General features: G+C 35.1%; 3 protein-coding genes across 4 annotated transcripts; 2 read left to right on the top strand and 1 right to left on the bottom strand.

Annotated features, from left to right (window-relative positions):
- Positions 1–286: 286 nt before the first annotated feature.
- On the top strand, positions 287–894 carry LOC141698571 (monothiol glutaredoxin-S2-like). Its single transcript, XM_074503293.1, has one exon. It carries the CDS (start codon positions 415–417, stop codon positions 721–723), a length of 309 nt encoding a protein of 102 aa, XP_074359394.1. The 5' UTR covers positions 287–414; the 3' UTR covers positions 724–894.
- Positions 895–920: 26 nt separating this feature from the next.
- LOC141698570 (oil body-associated protein 2C) lies at positions 921–2,703 on the bottom strand. The gene is made up of 4 exons (XM_074503292.1): positions 2,349–2,703; positions 2,038–2,120; positions 1,442–1,556; positions 921–1,350 (listed from the first exon to the last, which is right to left on the bottom strand). Exons 1-4 carry the CDS (start codon positions 2,617–2,619, stop codon positions 1,088–1,090), a joined length of 732 nt encoding a protein of 243 aa, XP_074359393.1. The 5' UTR covers positions 2,620–2,703; the 3' UTR covers positions 921–1,087.
- A 299-nt stretch (positions 2,704–3,002) lies between these two features.
- Positions 3,003–5,820, top strand: LOC141697942 (putative receptor-like protein kinase At2g42960). 2 transcript variants are annotated; one of them, XR_012564888.1, is made up of 8 exons: positions 3,003–3,363; positions 3,465–3,572; positions 3,662–3,721; positions 3,904–3,967; positions 4,398–4,455; positions 4,754–4,884; positions 5,034–5,183; positions 5,280–5,820. XR_012564888.1 is itself a non-coding variant. In XM_074502511.1 (8 exons), exons 5-7 carry the CDS (start codon positions 4,427–4,429, stop codon positions 5,110–5,112), a joined length of 279 nt encoding a protein of 92 aa, XP_074358612.1. In that variant the 5' UTR covers positions 3,008–3,363; positions 3,465–3,572; positions 3,662–3,721; positions 3,904–3,967; positions 4,398–4,426; the 3' UTR covers positions 5,113–5,183; positions 5,280–5,820. The 2 variants fall into 2 exon arrangements, 1 of the variants encoding a protein (XP_074358612.1); XM_074502511.1 differs by having other exon boundaries at positions 3,008–3,363; positions 4,754–4,924.
- Positions 5,821–19,784: the final 13,964 nt, after the last annotated feature.

The following is a 19,784-nucleotide window of genomic DNA, read 5'->3' as shown; positions in this document are numbered from 1 at the left end:
ATATATTATAAAATATCGATCTCCAACTTTCATCTTAATATTAATTACTTATATAAATATTTAATCAATCGGAGAGTGAAGTCGGTATGTCAATAACGCGGTTAAAAAAGACTGTAAAATGTCAAAAAAATAAAGCAAACTAAAATATATTTTGTTAGAACCATCATAATATTCCCCATACGGAATAAGCTAAATCATTGTTTTTGTAATCATAAAAAGACATAGTACGTACAAATAGATTACTCTCTAAAGCCCCTATCTATGTCTCTATATATATGTTGCATGGCTAGACAACATGAAGCCACTCACATCAAAACCTAATCTCTCTCTCGAAACCTCGTAAAAAAATTTCTTATAAACTTGTCTTCGCATATCTGTAATTAAATCTCTTTTAACAGTTATACAGTGTGTGCAATGGAAATGGTGAAGAGACTAGGCTCCGAAGATCCAGTCGTGATCTTCAGCAAAAGCTCTTGTTGCATTAGCTACACAATCAAGACGCTAATTTGCAGTTTCGGGGCAAACCCTACTGTTTACGAGCTCGACGAGGTCGCGAATGGACAAGAACTGGAGAAAGGATTGACGGAGCTAGGTCGAAAACCGACCGTGCCAACCGTGTTCATCGGAAAGAAATTAGTTGGGGGATCAAATGAGGTAATGAGTCTGAATGTGAAGGGGAAGCTTAAACCAATGCTCATTGAAGCAAAAGCTATTTGGGTATAGATATGGATAATCTAAATTTATATCCTTAAACGTGTGATCTAGCTACGTAATTATACTTTGTTTTGCGAAGAGATAATGGTTAAAGCACTAGCTAGTCAATAAAACGTAATATATCCTTATTGTATGCTTAGTCTTCTTGATAAATATTATATAAATATATTAATTTACTAATGTCAAAATGGGGAGAGAGACGTTCGTAATAGAACGTACAAAAACCAGTTGGTCGAAAATTAAACATAATTACCAGCTTGTACATAAGCATAGATATACAACACTCCAATATTACACAACACCACAAAAGTAGACATTTATAAACAAAAGTAGATTCATAGTCCTATCACAAACTCAAGCTCATCAAACATCTTCAAGGAAAGCCCACCCCTTCCCTGCGTTTCATCTCCATAGTCTCCACATCAATCTTGAAACCCTTGCCATGCTGCTTCCAGTAATCCGCTTGCGGATTCAGCCACTCCGGCTCGGGCAGCTCGACCCGCGATGTCTTGAGAGCCTCACTCGACACATTGTACTTGTCGTCCCTCTTCTTCAGAAGCTCGGGCTTCACCATCCCTAAGTTCACCGCTTGCGGCGACATCATTAGTGCTGGCGGTCCAATTGGAAGCACATCTCCTGCAAACACCAATATGAACTACAGTTGTTAAATGGAATTTAAATTTTTAAATGTTTTTAGAACATGAAAAATTGCACACGAGATTATCACCGCGGTCAGTATGCCATGTGCACCAAAACTTGCCGTAGGTTTTGGTAAGATTTTCTAATTCGGGTTTCATCACCATTTCCGGAACCCGAGGATTCATCCACAGGCCTGACTTGATCTGTACACAAAGTTCGGACATAAGTATATAACTTTGAATCAATAAATATATAAACATTACTCCCTTTGTATAAAATCTTTGAATGTTTGACACGCATTATAAGATAAAAAGTATACTTCTATAATTTATTTTTAATTTTTTTTTTTAAATCCAGACATCAAAGTTTTATTCAAAAGAAAAAAAATTAAAAATTATTTACAAAACTATACTTCAAAGTATAGAATTAAAATGCGTGTCGATTCCCGGTCATCGAGCTATACAACCTAAGGGGTCCCCCAAGGTATACAAACTAAGGGGAGAGAGGGAGTAGTAAACAGGCGCTGATCCACATTTACCTATTGTTGGCAAACAATCGGCAAAAAATTAGTGAATTTTCCATGTTAAACTCATTCGAGAAATTTTCACGAACAAGTAGTTACAATCTCGCTTGTCCGGAACCAGAATCCTTAATAAATCTACAGAATCAAGCCGCTAAACTAACCTCATAAGCATGAGTGTGCCAGAGCTTCTGCTCATCCGGAGGCAAAGTCTCGAATATCTTATCAGATACTATATACTCCACACCTGTTCACATCAACAAAAACAAAAAAAACACAAAAATTAGAAAAAATCGTACACAATTTCTTATATTTATTTTTAAATATCAGCCGGGACTGTAGCCAAGGTCAACCTCACTGCTCACACACCTATGACTTTTAAGGTGTACTACTCAAAACCTCTTGATGCAGCGATATCTACCTTACACGGGTGTGTGAATGTGTTAAACTATGATAATAAGAGAAAGTACTTTACCGATGAGACGGCCGAGAGACTCATCAGAATCGTAAACAGCACACTGAAGGAAGTCCTGGTTGAGACGCGTGACATAGTGATGCGTCTCAATCTGGCGAGTCATGTCATCACCATACAAAGCAAAAGTGCAAACATGCTGGTTCATTTCTTTGATTGGCTTCAAAGCCTGCATCATTTGTGCACCTTTGTCAAGCATGTGGTGCTCCACCGACATCGCCTTTCCCGGCGGTATCTGCTCGTCTCCGGCGCCGGTTGTTCCTTTCTTCGCCATCACCTGAAAATTAAATTAAATTAAATTTTTAAATATTATTGATTTCGATTTTATTTTCTTTTTGGTTTGGAGTTTGATTTGGTTGATAAAGGGATGAGGATGCTTTTATTTTATTAGTGAGGTGAGGGTGTTCGGGGGAAGTGTTACACGTGGAGAGTTTTGGTTACACGTGTACTTAGGCATGCATGAAAATGAGGACACGTGTTGTTATATGTTTTCTTATCATGACACGAAGACACTGCATGCTGTGACTAGCATGAGAAGGTATTTTGTATTTTCATATAATTTTTTATTTTAATTTATTAGATATATGAGTGTCTGTACATCTTGATGTAAAATACAAAATACATAATATATGGATTTAGCTTATGGCTTGTTTATAATTGTTTATAATTTATGGGTTGAAGGTTATATATGTGAACACTATATATATTTCATGTAAAGAAGAAATCACAGTGGTTATAAAATCTTGAGCATGCCTTTTTAGTGTTATGAAATGCATATGAGTAAAAATTAGTTACTAATTATATCATTGTAGAAGTAATTTTGATTGTCATTTAGCTCTTGTTTTTGTTTGGTTGGTGTTACAGCCTGGATGAAATGGGAGCTCTGTGGATAATACTTTTGTTGAGAGATCATGAAACATGGCGCCTTTTCACAAGCGTGTGGTTGCATTCAGGAGTTTTTCATCTAATTGTCAACCTCATCAGCATACTCTTTGTTGGACTGCATTATTAAAATACGGTAATGAACTTCTGTCGGTTTATAACATCTGTTCAAAAGTTTCATTGTCATTTTTGTTTTTCAATGTAAAAAATTGTATAAATTGTGGATTTTATGTGCAGGTTCCGAGAGAGTCCTTGCTTTTTGTGATTCCTGCATTTGGGGGCGTTCTTTCTTGGGAAGGAGAAGGAGCTCCATTTAAGAAAACGGATCAGGGCATCACTTACCAGGTATCCCTTGAATTGCACTTTGAGAATGGATTTACTGGATTATGCATATTGCACTTTGAGAGTGGATTTACTGGATTATGCATATACAGGATTATGTTGCGACACGATGATATAGCGTTCCAGAACTATGCGGGTCTTTTTTCTCCAAGGTATACAACACATTCTTATGTGAATATCATGGATATGTTTTCAACACTGGAGGGAGAGATTTTTGTATAAGAAATTTATATGCTTCTTGTATTTCCAGAGCTTTGTTATTGCTTTATTATTGCACTGATTGCTATGTTTATAAATATTGAATTTCTAATCTATAATAATGTCTTGAATTCAGGAACCTATTCGACTCAACTCGACAATAAGCCTTGTGTTTGATGGAGAGTGCGAAAACTGTTAAAGTAAGTTCTCCTCTGGAATCTAACTCTATTTTATAATCTATTTTATTTACTAGGTAGTTAACCATAATTTCTTCATAATTTAACATATTTTAGATGATTTAATTTTAAAAATATCACACATAAAGAGGTGGATGAATTTTAACAGTGATATCAAGGAATCTGGATGGTCATTTTGTGCTTAAGTGCTATTTATAGCTATAGTATAATGATTATGTACAGAGGTCGCCACCTGATTAGTCTTTGTGTTTTATGAAATGAACCATGTCCTAGTTAAAGTTAATAGAGTATTAACAAATTACTACCAATGTAAAATGTAAAGATCTTATCATGAAATTCATATACATAAATATCTATTACAATCTGTAGATTGATTAACTGCATCACTATATAGGATATCTCTTGCAATTTACTGACTAATAAACTGCCACAGGACATGACGTCCTTACATGGGAAGCACGTATGAAGGTCATTCTCGGCACTGCAATGACGTAAGCCAATCTTTATATTAAAATTTTTGGGATCTTAACTCCCAAATTAGTACACAGCCTTGTACAGTAAGACTAATTGGTTAATTTTAATCGCGGAAAGTATCATGATCTTATTAAAATCATTTAGCTAAATATCGTGTGATTTCTAAATTATAGTCAAATTTACATATGTTGGCGTTTTCCAATCATATTGATTACATAAATGTGTACAATAAAAATATCGAAGACCTTAGGAAGCCTTTAGTTATAGATCCGTAGAATTATCTGAGAACTCGGCCTAACATATTTGGTTTTGCAGGCTTGCATATTTGTATAAAGATATTGAGCCAAAGGTTGTTCACTGGGACATCAAATCTAGCAACATTATGATCGACCATGAATTCAATTCAAAAGTTTCTTATTTTGGATTGGCCAAGCTCTTGGAATCAGGTGAAAGCCACATAACTACTAGAGTGATGAAAATATTTGGGTCAGTGTAATATGCCATAAAATATTATACACTTAGCCTTTTGTAATGCTTTATTTGATTTTGGGACTTGGAATTTGCATTCAATCATTATTTTTTGTATAATATGCAGTTATGTGTCTTCAGAGTATGCTAACACCGGTATGCTAAATGAAAAGTGCGATAATTATAGACTATGGTCGGCCTGCTAGTATTTCAGGAGTAATCAACTTACTTCCTGATCTTGATATATAACATGGTTTTGGCTCTAGGTGGACTGCTGGTAAGCATTCTTATGCGCAAATATATATGCTCACACAAATTGTAGATAGTTTGATGTCCTGATTTCCATTTTTCTGCCTACTATTTTACTTTGTAGGTAATAACCACATGCACTCAATGTAGCCTCAGAGGTGAGTCTTAAAACAAAAGAAACCATTGGGTTACATGATATAACAGAATCGGTGAAAATTGTGGATGTTCCACAACCACCAGTGCAGAACTTGGACATAGTAGGGACTGCCAGAATTCTGGATATTTCTGAAGCAACAAATGAGTCAAGGAGTGTTAATGAAGCTGTAAATTGATATTGAAGAGCTGAGCAAGCTGCAACCACCAAGTGAGCAGCCACCAAGTGATGCAACTGGAACAAGCAAGCAGCCACCAAGTGATGCAACCGGAGCAAGCAATTCCAGTCCTTGATCTTGCATATCGTAGTTATAATGATGCCTTTTGCGATATTAGACCATATATGGTACTTTTTAAAAATGTTCTTGGGTCATAGATTGTAAATGAAGTACTTCGTTTTATTTAAGTAGAATCAAGTCGGAATGTTGGAATTGATATTGGCATTATGTAGTGCTTGTATGACTGAAAGTATGTATTCAAGTTTTCTAAGTAGTTTTGACTTGGCTTGCATCTGGGAATTTGATTTTTATGTTGTTGTGGTTGGATTTGAACTATATTGGGATGTTATAATTTAGGCAAGAACCTGTCAAATTTTTTTACTAAACATGTTGCCTTAGCCTAAAATAATGTTGGCAAAAATAAATCAAAAGATGTTGCTATAGCCAGGTAAGTGTTGGCAAAGATAAGAAATGTTAATAAAATTGGTGTTGCTATAGACTGAGACTGTGTTTCCATAAGAATTAAGGCAACATCAAATTTGTGTTGCCTTTAAAAACCCAGTGTTGCCATAAACTTAAAGCCAACACCGGTTCAGATGTTGCTATGACATTATAATGTTGTCATAGAGGTCTACAGCAACACATTTTTGGTGTTGGCATTGTTCTGTAAAATGTGTTGGCAAAACATCAAAGGCTACATGCAAATTTCCAACACCCTCAAAATTGACCAAAGTGTTGCCTTAAACTTTGTGGCAACATTTTTTAGCATTTTTCACATTTTTTTGATGTTGATGTAGGCCATTTATGTGGTAGTGCTAAATACGACCGCCAGCGGTGGTATTTAGCTAAATACGACCGGTTTTAGGTCCGGTCGTACATATGGGAGTGATATTTAGTAGTCGATTGTATTTAGCCTAAATACGACCGTCGTAAATACAACCGGTTAAATACGACCGCTAAATGCAACCGCTAAATACGACCGCTGTCAATCGAATACCAGTTTGTAAGCTGCAGAAGGGTTGCAAAATGACTCGGCTTAATTCGACCGGTACCAGTCGAATTTATGGAACGGCTAAATTCCACTGTTGTCGGTCGCATTTATAAATACAATCGCAGACCATTGAATTTAGGAATGCTAAAAAAATGGCGCAATTGCTCATTTCAGCAAATTCATTGGAGGGAAAATTCCCTCCATTTTTTTTGGGTAAGGCTAAATTCCACTGCCACCGGTAGTATTTATAAAAATGCTAAATACAACCACATGCAATTGAATATAGTAGTGCTAAATGCGACTTCCTCCGGTTGAATTTAGGCGCAAAAAATTTTAAATAGCGAGACAGTTCCCTCCATTTTTGGGTGGGGATAAATTCAACTGTATTAAAAAACCGGTCGAGTTTATTACTGAATTCAACCGCCTTATTTTCAACCGGCTTAAATTCGACCGCTAGCGGTTGTATTTAGCCGTATCATAGTCAAACATTTCGTTGACCACTGATTCAACTGATTTCGGTCGAATTTAGACCGGTCGAATTTATTCGATTGAATTTACCCTTGTTTTTTGTAGTGAGTAGATTCAGTTGAATACTCATTTTAATGATTAGAGTTTAGTTCCTCCGTCATGTTTATATTGACCTATCATTCTAAATTCACGTATTTAGCAATTAAACTAAAATTGTTTGACTTAATTTTAAATATTAATATATCCGTAAAATATTAATTAATAACTTTTATTGATAAGTGAAACCTCTTTTTAAGTGGTACTTTGGTTTCACTCATTTTTTGGTACCACCACCTTTTGGTTTCACTTTTTATGATTCATGTTATAACTTTAACTATATTATTTTTATCCTTTTTACTCCTATATGACTTATAATTTAATTCTATATGTACTATTTTTACCCGTTTTTGAATTTTATAAGCCATGCTTTTTTAAATATTTTTATAGGTTTGAATCCTATTTTTAATTATGTTTTAAAATAAATAATTTCATATTGGCACAAAGAAATAGGTTCCGAAAAATATAAAATACGAGCAAGTAAATAGGTCATGTGGAAGCGAAACCTTGATGCTGCGACTCAGGCATTACTCACCTTTTTCTTAGCAACAAGCTTTTATGGGTTTGTGATACTTTGGTTTCACTTATTTTTTGGTTCCATCATCTTCTGTTTTATCGTAAGGAACCCGCAACCGCTAGCCTTCGGGTGCGTACTGGGTAAACCCTACGGGCTCACATGTAATATCCCGTAATTTTTAGAATTATAATAATAATAGGATATTCAAAAAAAGAGATTTAAATTGGATTAGGATTAAGATTTTAAATTTAGTTAGACTAATGGGCCTAAAATTTGGATCAGATTCTAATACGGATAATTTGTAGGTTAAGAAATAGGGTTTTGTATCATTATAAATACATCATATTCGTATTTCTCGTTTTTAATACCAAAATTCGTAGGTTCCTTCTCAGCATAAATCAGAAGTCTTGTAAAATTCGTATAAAAGTCATCTCAAGTCAGAATTCGTTGATTATGGACTTTTCGGAAAGGTCTTTTCGTTATCTACAACTTCCGTGTTTTGTATTTTCCAAGAAAACGTCATTTAGAGGGTCAAAAAGGCCAAATTCAGATCTGATCAGATTTTGAGGTAAGTTTTCGATCGATCTTGCTAGTGCTTTCAAAATTGTGTGATACATGTATATTTGATTATCAAAACATGGGCTAAATGATGATATTTTTGAAAGTATTATTTGTTACAAGTATACGTATTGTTGTATGTCTGTGGTGTCTAGATGATAATTCTAAATCTTTGATTTGTGTCATGGTTTGTGAAAATATCGAATAAGAACTTAGGATCACAGTCACCGGAATGTAGTGACAGTTTTCTGAAAATTTAGGACCGTTATCACCGGGTTGTAGTGGTCGTGACATGGATTATTGATTTTAAATTATTCTTGTTTATGTGTTATGTGTGTATCGAATAAGAATAAGAATTTGTATTGAAAGTGTTCGTTTCGTATATCTTATCGTATAGATTATCATATTTTGTTATATGTGTCTGTATTATTTGGCCTACTAGTTGGATCGATTGGTTTCTTGTCAGGTTATTTCAGTTGGTATCAAGAGCAGGCTGTCTTTCAGAGTGTATTAGGTATGGAACTAGTACATTCTCTAGGATGCGATCCCGTGGACCATAGTTTACGTTTGACCTATAGAAATTATGGAGCGTAGACGTGTATAGGATTGTTGTGAATTTGGGAACCAAATTCTTTTTAAGGAGAGTAGTATATAATATCCCATAATTTTTAGAATTATAATAATAATAGGATATTGAAAAAAAGAGATTAAAACTAGATAAGGATTAGGATTTTAAATTTAATAGACTAATGGGCCTAAAATTTGGATCAGATTCTAATACGGATAACTTGTAGGTTAAGAAATAGGGTTTTATATCATTATACATACACCATATTCGTATTCCTCATTTTTAATATCAAAATTCGTAGGTCTCTTCTCAGCATAAATCAGCAGTCTTGTAAAATTCGTAGAAAATTCATCTCAAGTCAGAATTCGTTGATTTTAGACTTTTCGGAAAGGACTTTTCGTTGTTTAAAACTTCCGTGTTTTGTGTTTTCCAAGAAAACATCATTTAGAGGGTCAAAAGGACAAAAATCAGATCTGATCAGATTTTGAGGTAAGTTTTCGATCGATCTTGCTAGTGTTTTCAAAATTGTGTGATACATGTATATTTGATTATCAAAACATGGGCTAAGTGATGATATGTTTGAAAGTATTATTTGTTCCAAGTATACGTATTGTTGTATCTCTGTGGTGTCTAGATGTTAATTCTGAATCTTTGATTTGTGTCATGGTTTGTGAAAATATCGAATACGAACTTAGGACCGCTGTGATGCCCTCAATCTCGGGGTTAGGAAATGAGGACCCACACACCTTTAAACTATGAATAAATAAGAATAAACCCCGATTAACTAATAACAAGATCAAACAGGATTAAATTTGAGACAAGATTACAACTACCAACCAGATAATATATATTACAGCCCAAAATAATACCAAATTTACATAATCGATCCCGACTTGGAACCGACAGATAACCCATCATATCTTTACAAACTTTCCGACTAAGCGCTTGCTCACACACAACCTGTACTACCTGCTCTGGCATCTGGAAACCTACAACACAGTAGGAGCCACCAGGTACGCTCTTACGAGCAGTGCGCCTAAGTCTGGCCATCCTCTTGCTTAACTGCCATGGTTAGAACAAAGCATAATATATGAGTATAAAACTCAGCAAGTAACTAAATGACGGTTCTATGATGCAACATTTATCCACAACTACTTTTAAGGCATTCTCTTTTAAAACTCTAGGTGGAAAATTTTTAACTTTGGGCTAGGAAAGGTTTATGAAGAAATAGTTGGGCTTTCAAGAATCAAGGTTCAAGATAAGGCGAAAGCCGACATTCATCACAAATCATCAACAGGATCTCAAGGATCTTACAAATGGAAAGCGAGAATCTTTTCAACTCTGGGAATCAATTATATGATTGATAACAATATCAGAATAAGAATCAGAGTTCATAAGATGTATGCTAATCAATATCATAATCATCTCTTTTCAAAACATTATAAGCCATTTCATTTTCAAAGAAGCAATTTGCTAAAGCAATGTATTCAATATCCTTTATAAAGTGATAGGGAACCCTTGATTGGACTACTTTAACTTTCAATTCATAATAATAATACGGGTGATCAGCCTGTACCGACCTCCATCTGGTTGTTAAGGTACCTATGGCATAATTTCAGCTTTAGACTGGACCAGCCCCCTAGCCTCTTTATATGACTGGACTAGTCCCACTGGTCTCTTACGTCTCAATCCAATCCATCAGGTGTTCATTTGGAAAACCTTGTGTTGGAAAAGAAAGGTTTTACTAAGTTCATTTTAACATTACCAAGAATATGAAATCATTCAGACTCTTTCAAGTCGGAACTCATTCTTAAGCTCAATTTCAAGAATTCAAAGAAAGTTAATGAATCAAAGGTAAGCAAAGTTCAATGCTAAGGATCTTGATCAAATGATCACAAGGTATACAAGTTAGGGAATCAAAACAGTTCCAAGGATCATCATGGAATAAGGTAAATAAAGAAATGAAGGATCATTACGCAAGGGGGTTCATAAAGGTTCTTATAGGGTTTACAAGAATTCAAGGTATCAACAGGTGATCAGGATATGAATAAAAGGTTACTATAAAGGTTTGAACAATAATCTTATCAAGTCATTACAAGAACAATAACAGGGTTTCTCAAGAATCAATAACAGGTTCACAAGGAACAATAACAGGGTTTCTCAAGAATCAATAACAGGTTCACAAGGAACAATAACATCAATACTCTATCATGGCATCAACAATATCCTTTCAATACATAACTTATACAAGTAGGCAGATTTACTGGCCCGAATTCGCTTTCCTGTTTCACAAGGGTTGAACTACTGCCACCTAGTACACCTTTCCCTTTCCTAGCCTGAATTCCCTCACGCTCCGAATCTACTTGAAACCCTTATTAGATTTCCCATTCGATGTTCCTGGAACACTTAACAATTTCCCTTTATCGCAATACCCTAAGAGTATATATATACTCAATCATATTTATATAGCACGATTATACCATAAGCTCGTATACTTTAACCAAATAGTCATCGAATCATATATTGCGACGTTATTACAACACATAGCATATAATCTTTACACCCAAACTCTATACTTGAATTATATTAGCAATTGTACATTCAAATGACTCAATCATCCCTTTTATTTCACTTAATTCGAACCAAAACCACCAAATAAACCATTTATTTCCAAGAAATCTTACATGTATTCAATCGGTGAAATCGTAGGATCAAATTAACTCCTTTTATACCCTTAACTATTCGACCCTTACAACCAAACACAATCAAGTGTACTCAATTACAATCACACATAATCAAACACAAATAAACCTCTTTTAGTAACATGCAAGTACAACAATCACTTACACAATCAAATCTCATCCTTTTTAATCCAAATACCAAATCAAAATCATAATCAGAATTAAAAATCAAACACTCTTTTAATTATCAAAAATTCGAACCTAAAATCAACACAAACACATCCAAAATTGACATGCAACCAAGTACTTATTTTGATTATCACTAGTAGCTAAATCAATTAGCATATAAGCCCGCAAAATCAACTTAATCCTTTTCCGATCATAAGACTCATTCGGGTTTTTCAAAAAAACACACATGCATAGATCAATTTTGACATGCAAGGCTTTAAATCACAATTTCAACTCATTTTAACCCTTAACTTAACCATTCAACTCATTTTCTTTACAAATCAAACTAAACTCATTTGATTATACTCAAATCTTAAATGCATGCCATGAAACTTTCTTAGAAACAAAGATTTATATTCAATATCAAGTTTAACACTAAAATAAATAAGCAACTCATCATTCAAAATCAAAAACCCTTTTTTTCAACAAAATTCGAAGTAATTATCAAACAAAACCAAAGAAAATACCACATATCATCCACTATACTTCTTCTATGATCATGTACTAAGAAATTGAGATTTTCTTAGGTAAAATAAAAAAAAGTTGATTTTGAAATTATCTTGAACACTTACATGCAAAAGATAAACGGATATAGAATGAGAAATAAGGAAGATTGATGGTGAAAACTATGATTTCCAACTAGATTTAGGCTTTGCATGTAAGAGAGAGAAGGAGGGAGTGTATGAGAGAGAGAGAGAGCCGAGAGGGAGAGCTCCGGAGAGAAGAGAGAAAAGAGATATGAGAGAAAAGAGAGAAAGAGAAAGGAAAGAGATAGAATGAAATGGAAATGACCAAACTTCTCTCCTTTTATACTTACAAGTTAGTGGAAGAGAAAATTACCCTTGTACCCTTCTCTCATTATTAGCACAAAATGCATGCAAGGATAGTATGGTCATTTGGTTAAGTTGAATGGAGATAGTGGGGTAGGAAATGACACATCTAACCTTCTCTCATGTTGTGAGTGGAAATGCATGCAAGGGCAAGTTGGTAATTTAAAAAGAATCTAAATTCTTAATTTCCTTTTATCCTTAATCAAAAACGAATTTGATTAATATATTTTCGAATCAGAAAAGATAAACATGCCAAGAATATCACTTTTAGAATATAGATCTTGAAATTATCTTTTCAGTCATATTTTTAAAATAATTTTTGAGCGTACGGTTTATTTGTTATGGATTTTACAAGATTGCGCTCAAAATAGAATTATTACTCAATAAAATTATTTTAAAATACACCGATCACGAAATAAATCCGTCTATCATTTTTATAAAGTCTCTAGGACTATTTTGAAGATAACCAAACCAACTTCACACCTTGAACATACTCGGATAATTTTATAAAAACATTTAAAGGTTCAATAAACCTTATTTTAAATCAAATAAATACCTTAAAATCATATAAAATCATCTAGATCACGTAATCATGCATATAGAAAAGCAAACACATATATTCACACATCACAACTCATACTTGATCATAAAATATTCCTTTTTATCATTACTTTTCCTTTTTCGCGTAACAGGTCGCGTCCTGTCTTGCGGCCCGATGTTGAGCGCTTTCAGACACGCTTCATAATCATTCTCTTTATATCAACTGTCACATCACTAGAATATAATACTCACTTAAACATTTATATTTCACACAATAGCACATAGTTCACATTTAAATACTTTTAATCTCTTTTAAAACGGGTCATGTTCTACCTGACGGCCCGACAACACAACTTATCCCTTAAGCTGACTCATCAAACTGGAACGGGTCATTTACGTTTTTAGTTACTAATATACAATAAAGACAATTAACCAACAAAATCATTTAATCCCTTTATTAAATCACATAAATTATAATTATACCACAAAATCATACTTTATTCTCTTAATTACGTCGCATAATTCTCAGTCGTTACAATCTACCCCCTTAAAAGGATTCTGTCCCCAGAATCCAGTCTAAGCAAATAGATGGGGATAATTTTCTTGCATTTCACTTTCTAATTCCCAAGTTGACTCTTCTACTATAGGATTTATCCACAACACTCTAACTAGAGGTACAACTTTATTTCTGAGCGTCCTCTCTTTTCGATCTAAGATTCGAACTGGTTGTTCCACATAAGACAAATCTTGTTGTATTTCCACTGGTTCCAATTCGATCACATGGCTTGCATCAGCATTATCTTTCTTTAGAAGAGAAACGTGAAATACGTTATGAAGATGTTGCATTTGCGAAGGTAGCGCTAATTCATAAGCCACCTTTCCAACTTGTCGTAGTATTTCGAATGGTCCAATATACCTAGGACTCAACTTTCCTTTCTTTCCGAATCTGGATAAACCTTTGCAGGGAGATATTTTTAACAACACTTTGTCTCCAGGCTCGAATTTTATATTATTTCATTCTCGATTCGCGTACTTCTTTTGTCGATCTTGAGTAGCAATTAATCTTTTTCGAATCACTTCCACTTTCTCTTTCGTTTGTTGAATTAGCTTTGGGCCAATTAATTTGCGCTCACCAACTTCGTCCCAATATGTAGGGGATCTGCATTTTCTTCCGTACAATGCTTCATATGGCGGCATGCCAATACTCGCATGATAACCATTGTTGTAGAAAAACTCAATCAATGGCAAATGATCGTCCCGATTTCCTTTGAAATCTATTGCACAGGTTCGCAACATATCCTCGATCGTTTGAATTGTCCTTTCACTTTGTCAGGCGGTCTGCGGATGATATGCCGTACACATTTTCAGCTAAGTTCCCAAATGATCATAAAATTGATGCCAAAATCTCGAGTTAAATCTCGGATCTCTATCAGACACGATAGATACTGGAACTCCGTGACGCATCACAATCTCGTCCAAATACAATTTGACCAACTTTTCCAATGAAAATCTTTCGTTGATGGGCAAGAAATGCGTTGACTTCGTAAGTCGATCAACTATTACCCAAATCGCATCATGATTAGACTTGGTCTTGGCAATCCTACCACAAAATCCTTCGCGATATGTTCCCATTTCCATTCTGGTATGTCTAGTGGTTGAAGCAATCCACTCGGTCTCTGATGTTCCGCTTTTACTCTTTGACACGTATAACACTTACTTATCCATTCCGTGATTTCCTTTTTCATGTTTGGCCACCAATAACTCTCTTTCAAGTCTTTGTACATTTTCGTACTTCCAGGGAGAATTGAAAATCTTGAGTTATGTGCTTCATGCAAAATCTCGTGCTTTAGCTCCACAATGTTATGTATCCAAATACGTGAGTTAAAATGATATATTCCTTTTTTCATCCTTTTGAGCTTTAATTTCCTCTCCTGACAACTTATCTTTCTCGCGGTTCATTACTTGATATTGACAACATCGAATCTTTTCCAAAATTTTGGGTTGAAATAATATTGCATACATTTTTTCACCTCCAAATTCTGGGGTCTGCACTTCTATTTCCATCTTTTCAAAATCCTTGATCAATTCCTCTGATGAAGTTAACTTATTCAATCTTTCCTTGCGGCTTAAAGCATCTGCAACCACATTCGCCTTTCCAGGATGATTATTTATCGTACAGTCGTAATCTTTGATTAATTCTAACCATCTTCTTTATCTCATATTCAACTCCTTCTGAGTGAAAATATACTTTAAACTCTTATGGTCCATATAGATTTCACAATTTTCTCCATATAAATAATGCCTCCAAATTTTAAGAGCAAACACAAACGCTGCTAATTCCAAATCATGCGTGGGATACTTCTGTTCATGTGGCTTTAGCTGCCTTGACGCATACGCTATTACTTTCCCGTGTTGCATTAACACATATCCCAATCCTTTATATGAAGCATCACTGAAGATCACAAACTCTCCTTTTACATCTGGTAACACCAAAACTAGGGCAGTTACCAATCTCTTATTTAACTCTTGAAAACTTTCTTCACACTTATCTGTCCACACAAACTTCTCGTTCTTCCTTGTCAACTTAGTCAAGGGAACAACAATCTTAGAGAAATCTTGCACAAACCTTCTATAGTATCCTGCTAATCCCAGAAAACTTCTGACCTCTGTAGGAGTCTTGGGTCTTTCCCAATTCATCACAGCTTCTATCTTAGTTGGGTCTACTTTAATTCCTTCTCTATTGACTACATGTCCAAGAAACTGTACTTCCTTCAGCCAAAACTCACACTTTAAAAACTTGGCGTATAACTTTTCTCTTCTCAAAATTTCTAAAGAAATTCTCAAATGCTCCATATGATCTTCCTCCATCTTGGAATATATCAATATATCATCGATGAATACTATAATGAACTTAACCAAGTACTGTTTGAACACTCTATTCATAAGATCCATAAATGCAGCTGGCGCGTTCGTCAAACCAAACGCCATTACTAAAAACTCATAGTGTCCATATCTCGTTCGAAATGTCGTCTTGGGTATATCTTCCGCTTTAATCTTTAGCTGATGATACCTAGATCTTAAATCAATCTTGGAGAAATAAGTAGCTTCTTTTAACTGATCAAACAAGTCATCGATTCGCGGTAGAGGGTACTTATTCTTAATCGTCAACTTATTCAATTCTCGATAGTCAATGCACAACATCATACTTCCATCTTTATTCTTTACAAATAACACCGATGCACTCCACGGGGATACACTTGGGCGTATTACTCCTTTATCCAACAATTTCTTTACCCAATTTGCACATGCAATCCTATTACTATATAATTTCTCATATCATTGGTGTTTTCTCATGGCACAGGGTACGATTTTACGAAATTTTAAACACGGTTGTATAGAGACATGGTATACAAATCAGTTGTAAAGATTTCAGGGTCCACAATAGGAAACAAGATATATGATGGATTCAACAAGCCAAGGGTACATCGATAAAAAAGTCTGATTATGACAAGTTCTGAAATAAGGTACAAAAGCAGGGTTAAACAGAGGAAAAACTGGAAAACATCCCCCTAACTACCCCTAAATTCTAACAACCGCTTTGATACAAAGTTCTAAAATACAATATAACATAACAATTGAAAAAGGGATCCCGGCATTTGACCAAGCATCCCAAGCCTACTGGCGCTGAAAGGGAACAACAACAACTACGGGATCCACCAAATGTCCCGCCTGATCAACACTAACATCTAATCATACAGAATCTCTCTCAACACAACCAACATCCTGCAAATGATCTTATGCAGCCTTCGGGCCTCCGCATTAGTATCACTAGTAGATGGTCCCTCTTCCAATCTCCTCCAGGCAACCTGCTCCACCATCTTAATCCGGACTCTCCACTCATCATCCATAACTGAAGCACTCTGCCTAGACTCTCGAGCTAGCCTATCCACCAAAGCTCCCAACTCAGGAATACGGGAGTAAACAAAATATCGATTATGGGCTAACTTGCCACCAACACTAACAGGCACAATCTTAGGCATCTCAGACTCTGGCTCAGGGTCGGGGTCTCTGACTCTGGCCTCAAGGGTGATATCTGCATAGGGATCTCACTACTCTCAGATAGATCCTCCTCTGGATCTGAACTAACATACATAGGCTCCTCTGAAGAGGGTGAAATGGGGTTCACTGGGGTACCAGTCAAACTAATCTCTGAATCAGAATTACTACCACTACTAGGGTCCTGAGAGAAAACATAAAACAGCAACCAAGAAACATCGTTAGGGCTAAATAAGACTTCCAACTATCTCGCACCCTAACTCTAGTTGCCACTTTAACGTATTCACTTTTCTTAGACTATACCTAATAGTCTAACTCAACTCTATATGAGTCGAACACTCTCGCGATATAGATATAACCCAAAATACCTTTTTATCCTAACTTGTCTGAGGGACTAGATAACCTGGCTCTGATACCAACTTGTGACGCCCTCAATCTCGGGGTTAGAAAATGAGGACCCACACACCTTTAAACTATGAATAAATAAGCATAAACCCCGATTAACTAATAACATGATCAAACAGGATTAAATTTGAGACAAGATTACAACTACCAACCAAATAATATATATTACAGCCCAAAATAATACCAAATTTATATAATTGATTCCGACTTGGAACCGAGAGATAACCCATCGTATCTTTACAAACTTTCCGACTAAGCGCTTGCTCACACACAACTTGTACTACCTGCTCTGGCATCTGAAAACCTACAACACGGTAGGGGCCACCAGGTACGCTCTTATGAGCAGTGCGCCTAAGTCTGGCCATTCTCTTGCTTAACTGCTATGGTTAGAACAAAGCATAACATATGAGTATAAAACTCAGCAAGTAACTAAATGACAGTTTTATGATGCAACATTTATCAACAACTACTTTTAAGGAATTCTTTTTTAAAACTCTAGGTGGCAGATTTCTAACTTTGGGCTAGGGAAGGTTTATGAAGAAATAGTTGGGCTTTCAAGAATCAAGGTTCAAGATAAGGCGAAAGCTGACATTCTTCACAAATCATCAACGGGATCTCAAGGATCTTACAAATGGAAAGCGAGAATCTTTCAACTCTGGGAATCAATTATATGATTGATAACAATATCAGAATAAGAATCAGGGTTCACAAGATGTATGCTAATCAATATCACAATCATCTCTTTTCAAAGCATTATAAGCCATTTCATTTTCAAAGAAGCAATTTGCTAAAGCAATGTATTCAATATCCTTTATAAAGTGATAGGGAACCCTTGATTGGACTAATTTAACTTTCAATTCATAATAACACGGGTGATCATCCCGTACCGACCTCCATCTGGTCGTTAAGGTACCTATGGCATAATTTCAGCCTTAGACTGGACTAACCCCGCTAGCCTCTTTATATGACTGGACTAGTCCCACTAGTCTCTTACGTCTCAATCCAATCCATCAGGTGTTCATTTGGAAAACCTTGTGTTGGAAAAGAAAGGTTTTACTAAGTTCATTTTAACATTACCAAGAATATGAAATCATTCAGACTCTTTCAAGTCGAAACTCATTCTTAAGTTCAATTTCAAGAATTCAAAGAAAGTTAATGAATCAAAGGTAAGCAAAGTTCAATGCTAAGGATCTTGATCAAATGATCACACGGTATACAAGTTAGGGAATCAAAACAGTTCCAAGGATCATCATGGAATAAGGTAAACAAAGAAATGAAGGATCATTACGCAAGGGGGTTCATAAAGGTTCTTATAGGGTTTACAAGAATTTAAGGTATCAACAGGTGATCAGGAAATGAATAAAAGGTTACTATAAAGGTTTGAACAATAATCATATCAAGTCATTACAAGAACAATAACAGGGTTTCTTAAGAATCAATAACAGGTTCACAAGGAACAATAACATCAATACTCTATCATGGCATCAATAATATCCTTTCAATACACAACTTATACAAGTAGGCAGATTTACTTGCCTGAAAAAGGTTGAACTACTGCCACCTAGTACACCTTTCCCTTTCCTAGCCTGAATTCCCTCACGCTCCGAATCTACAATCCAAAAATCGAAACCCTAATTAGTTTTCCCATTCGACATTCCCAGAACGCTTAACAATTTCCCTTTATCACAATACCCTAAGAGTATATATATACTCAATCATATTCATATAGCACGATTATACCATAAGCTCGTATACTTTAACCAAATAGTCATCGAATCACATATTGCGACGCTATTACAACACATAGCATATAATCTTTACACCCAAACTCTATACTTGAATTATATTAGCAATTGTACAATCAAACGACTCAATCCTCCCTTTTATTTCACTTAATTCGAACCAAAACCACCAAATAAACGATTTATTTCCAAGAAATCTTACATGCATTCAATCGGTGAAATCGTAGGATCAAATTAACTCCTTTTATACCCTTTACTATTCGACCCTTACAACCAAACACAATCAAGTGTACTCAATTACCATCACACATAATCAAACACAAATAAACCTCTTTTAGTAACATGCAAGTACAAGAATCACTTACACAATCAAGTCTCATCCTTTTTAATCCAAATACTGAATCAAAATCATAATCAGAATTAAAAATCAAAACCCTCTTTTAATTATCAAAAATTCGAACCTAAAATCAACACAAACACATCCAAAATTGACATGCAACCAAGTACTTATTTCGATTATCAGTAGTAGCTAAAGCAATTAGCATATAAGCCCACAAAATCAACTTAATCCTTTTCCA

This window comes from Apium graveolens, chromosome 11 (genome assembly GCF_009905375.1).
Source record: "Apium graveolens cultivar Ventura chromosome 11, ASM990537v1, whole genome shotgun sequence".
Taxonomy (NCBI): Eukaryota; Viridiplantae; Streptophyta; class Magnoliopsida; order Apiales; family Apiaceae; genus Apium; species Apium graveolens.
This window is presented reverse-complemented; position numbering and strand designations above follow the sequence as displayed.

Coding starts and splice junctions, on each gene's coding strand:
- LOC141697942 (XM_074502511.1), top strand. CDS start 4,427: ATGAAGGTCATTCTCGGCACTGCAATGAC. Junction 4,456..4,753: donor ATTCTCGGCACTGCAATGAC/GTAAGCCAATCT, acceptor TTGGTTTTGCAG/GCTTGCATATTTGTATAAAG. Junction 4,925..5,033: donor AGAGTGATGAAAATATTTGG/GTCAGTGTAATA, acceptor TATAATATGCAG/TTATGTGTCTTCAGAGTATG.
- LOC141698570 (XM_074503292.1), bottom strand. CDS start 2,619: ATGGCGAAGAAAGGAACAACCGGCGCCGGAGACGAGCAGATACCGCCG. Junction 2,121..2,348: donor GTCTCTCGGCCGTCTCATCG/GTAAAGTACTTT, acceptor TGATGTGAACAG/GTGTGGAGTATATAGTATCT. Junction 1,557..2,037: donor GGCACACTCATGCTTATGAG/GTTAGTTTAGCG, acceptor CTTTGTGTACAG/ATCAAGTCAGGCCTGTGGAT.
- LOC141698571 (XM_074503293.1), top strand. CDS start 415: ATGGAAATGGTGAAGAGACTAGGCTCCGAAGATCCAGTCGTGATCTTC.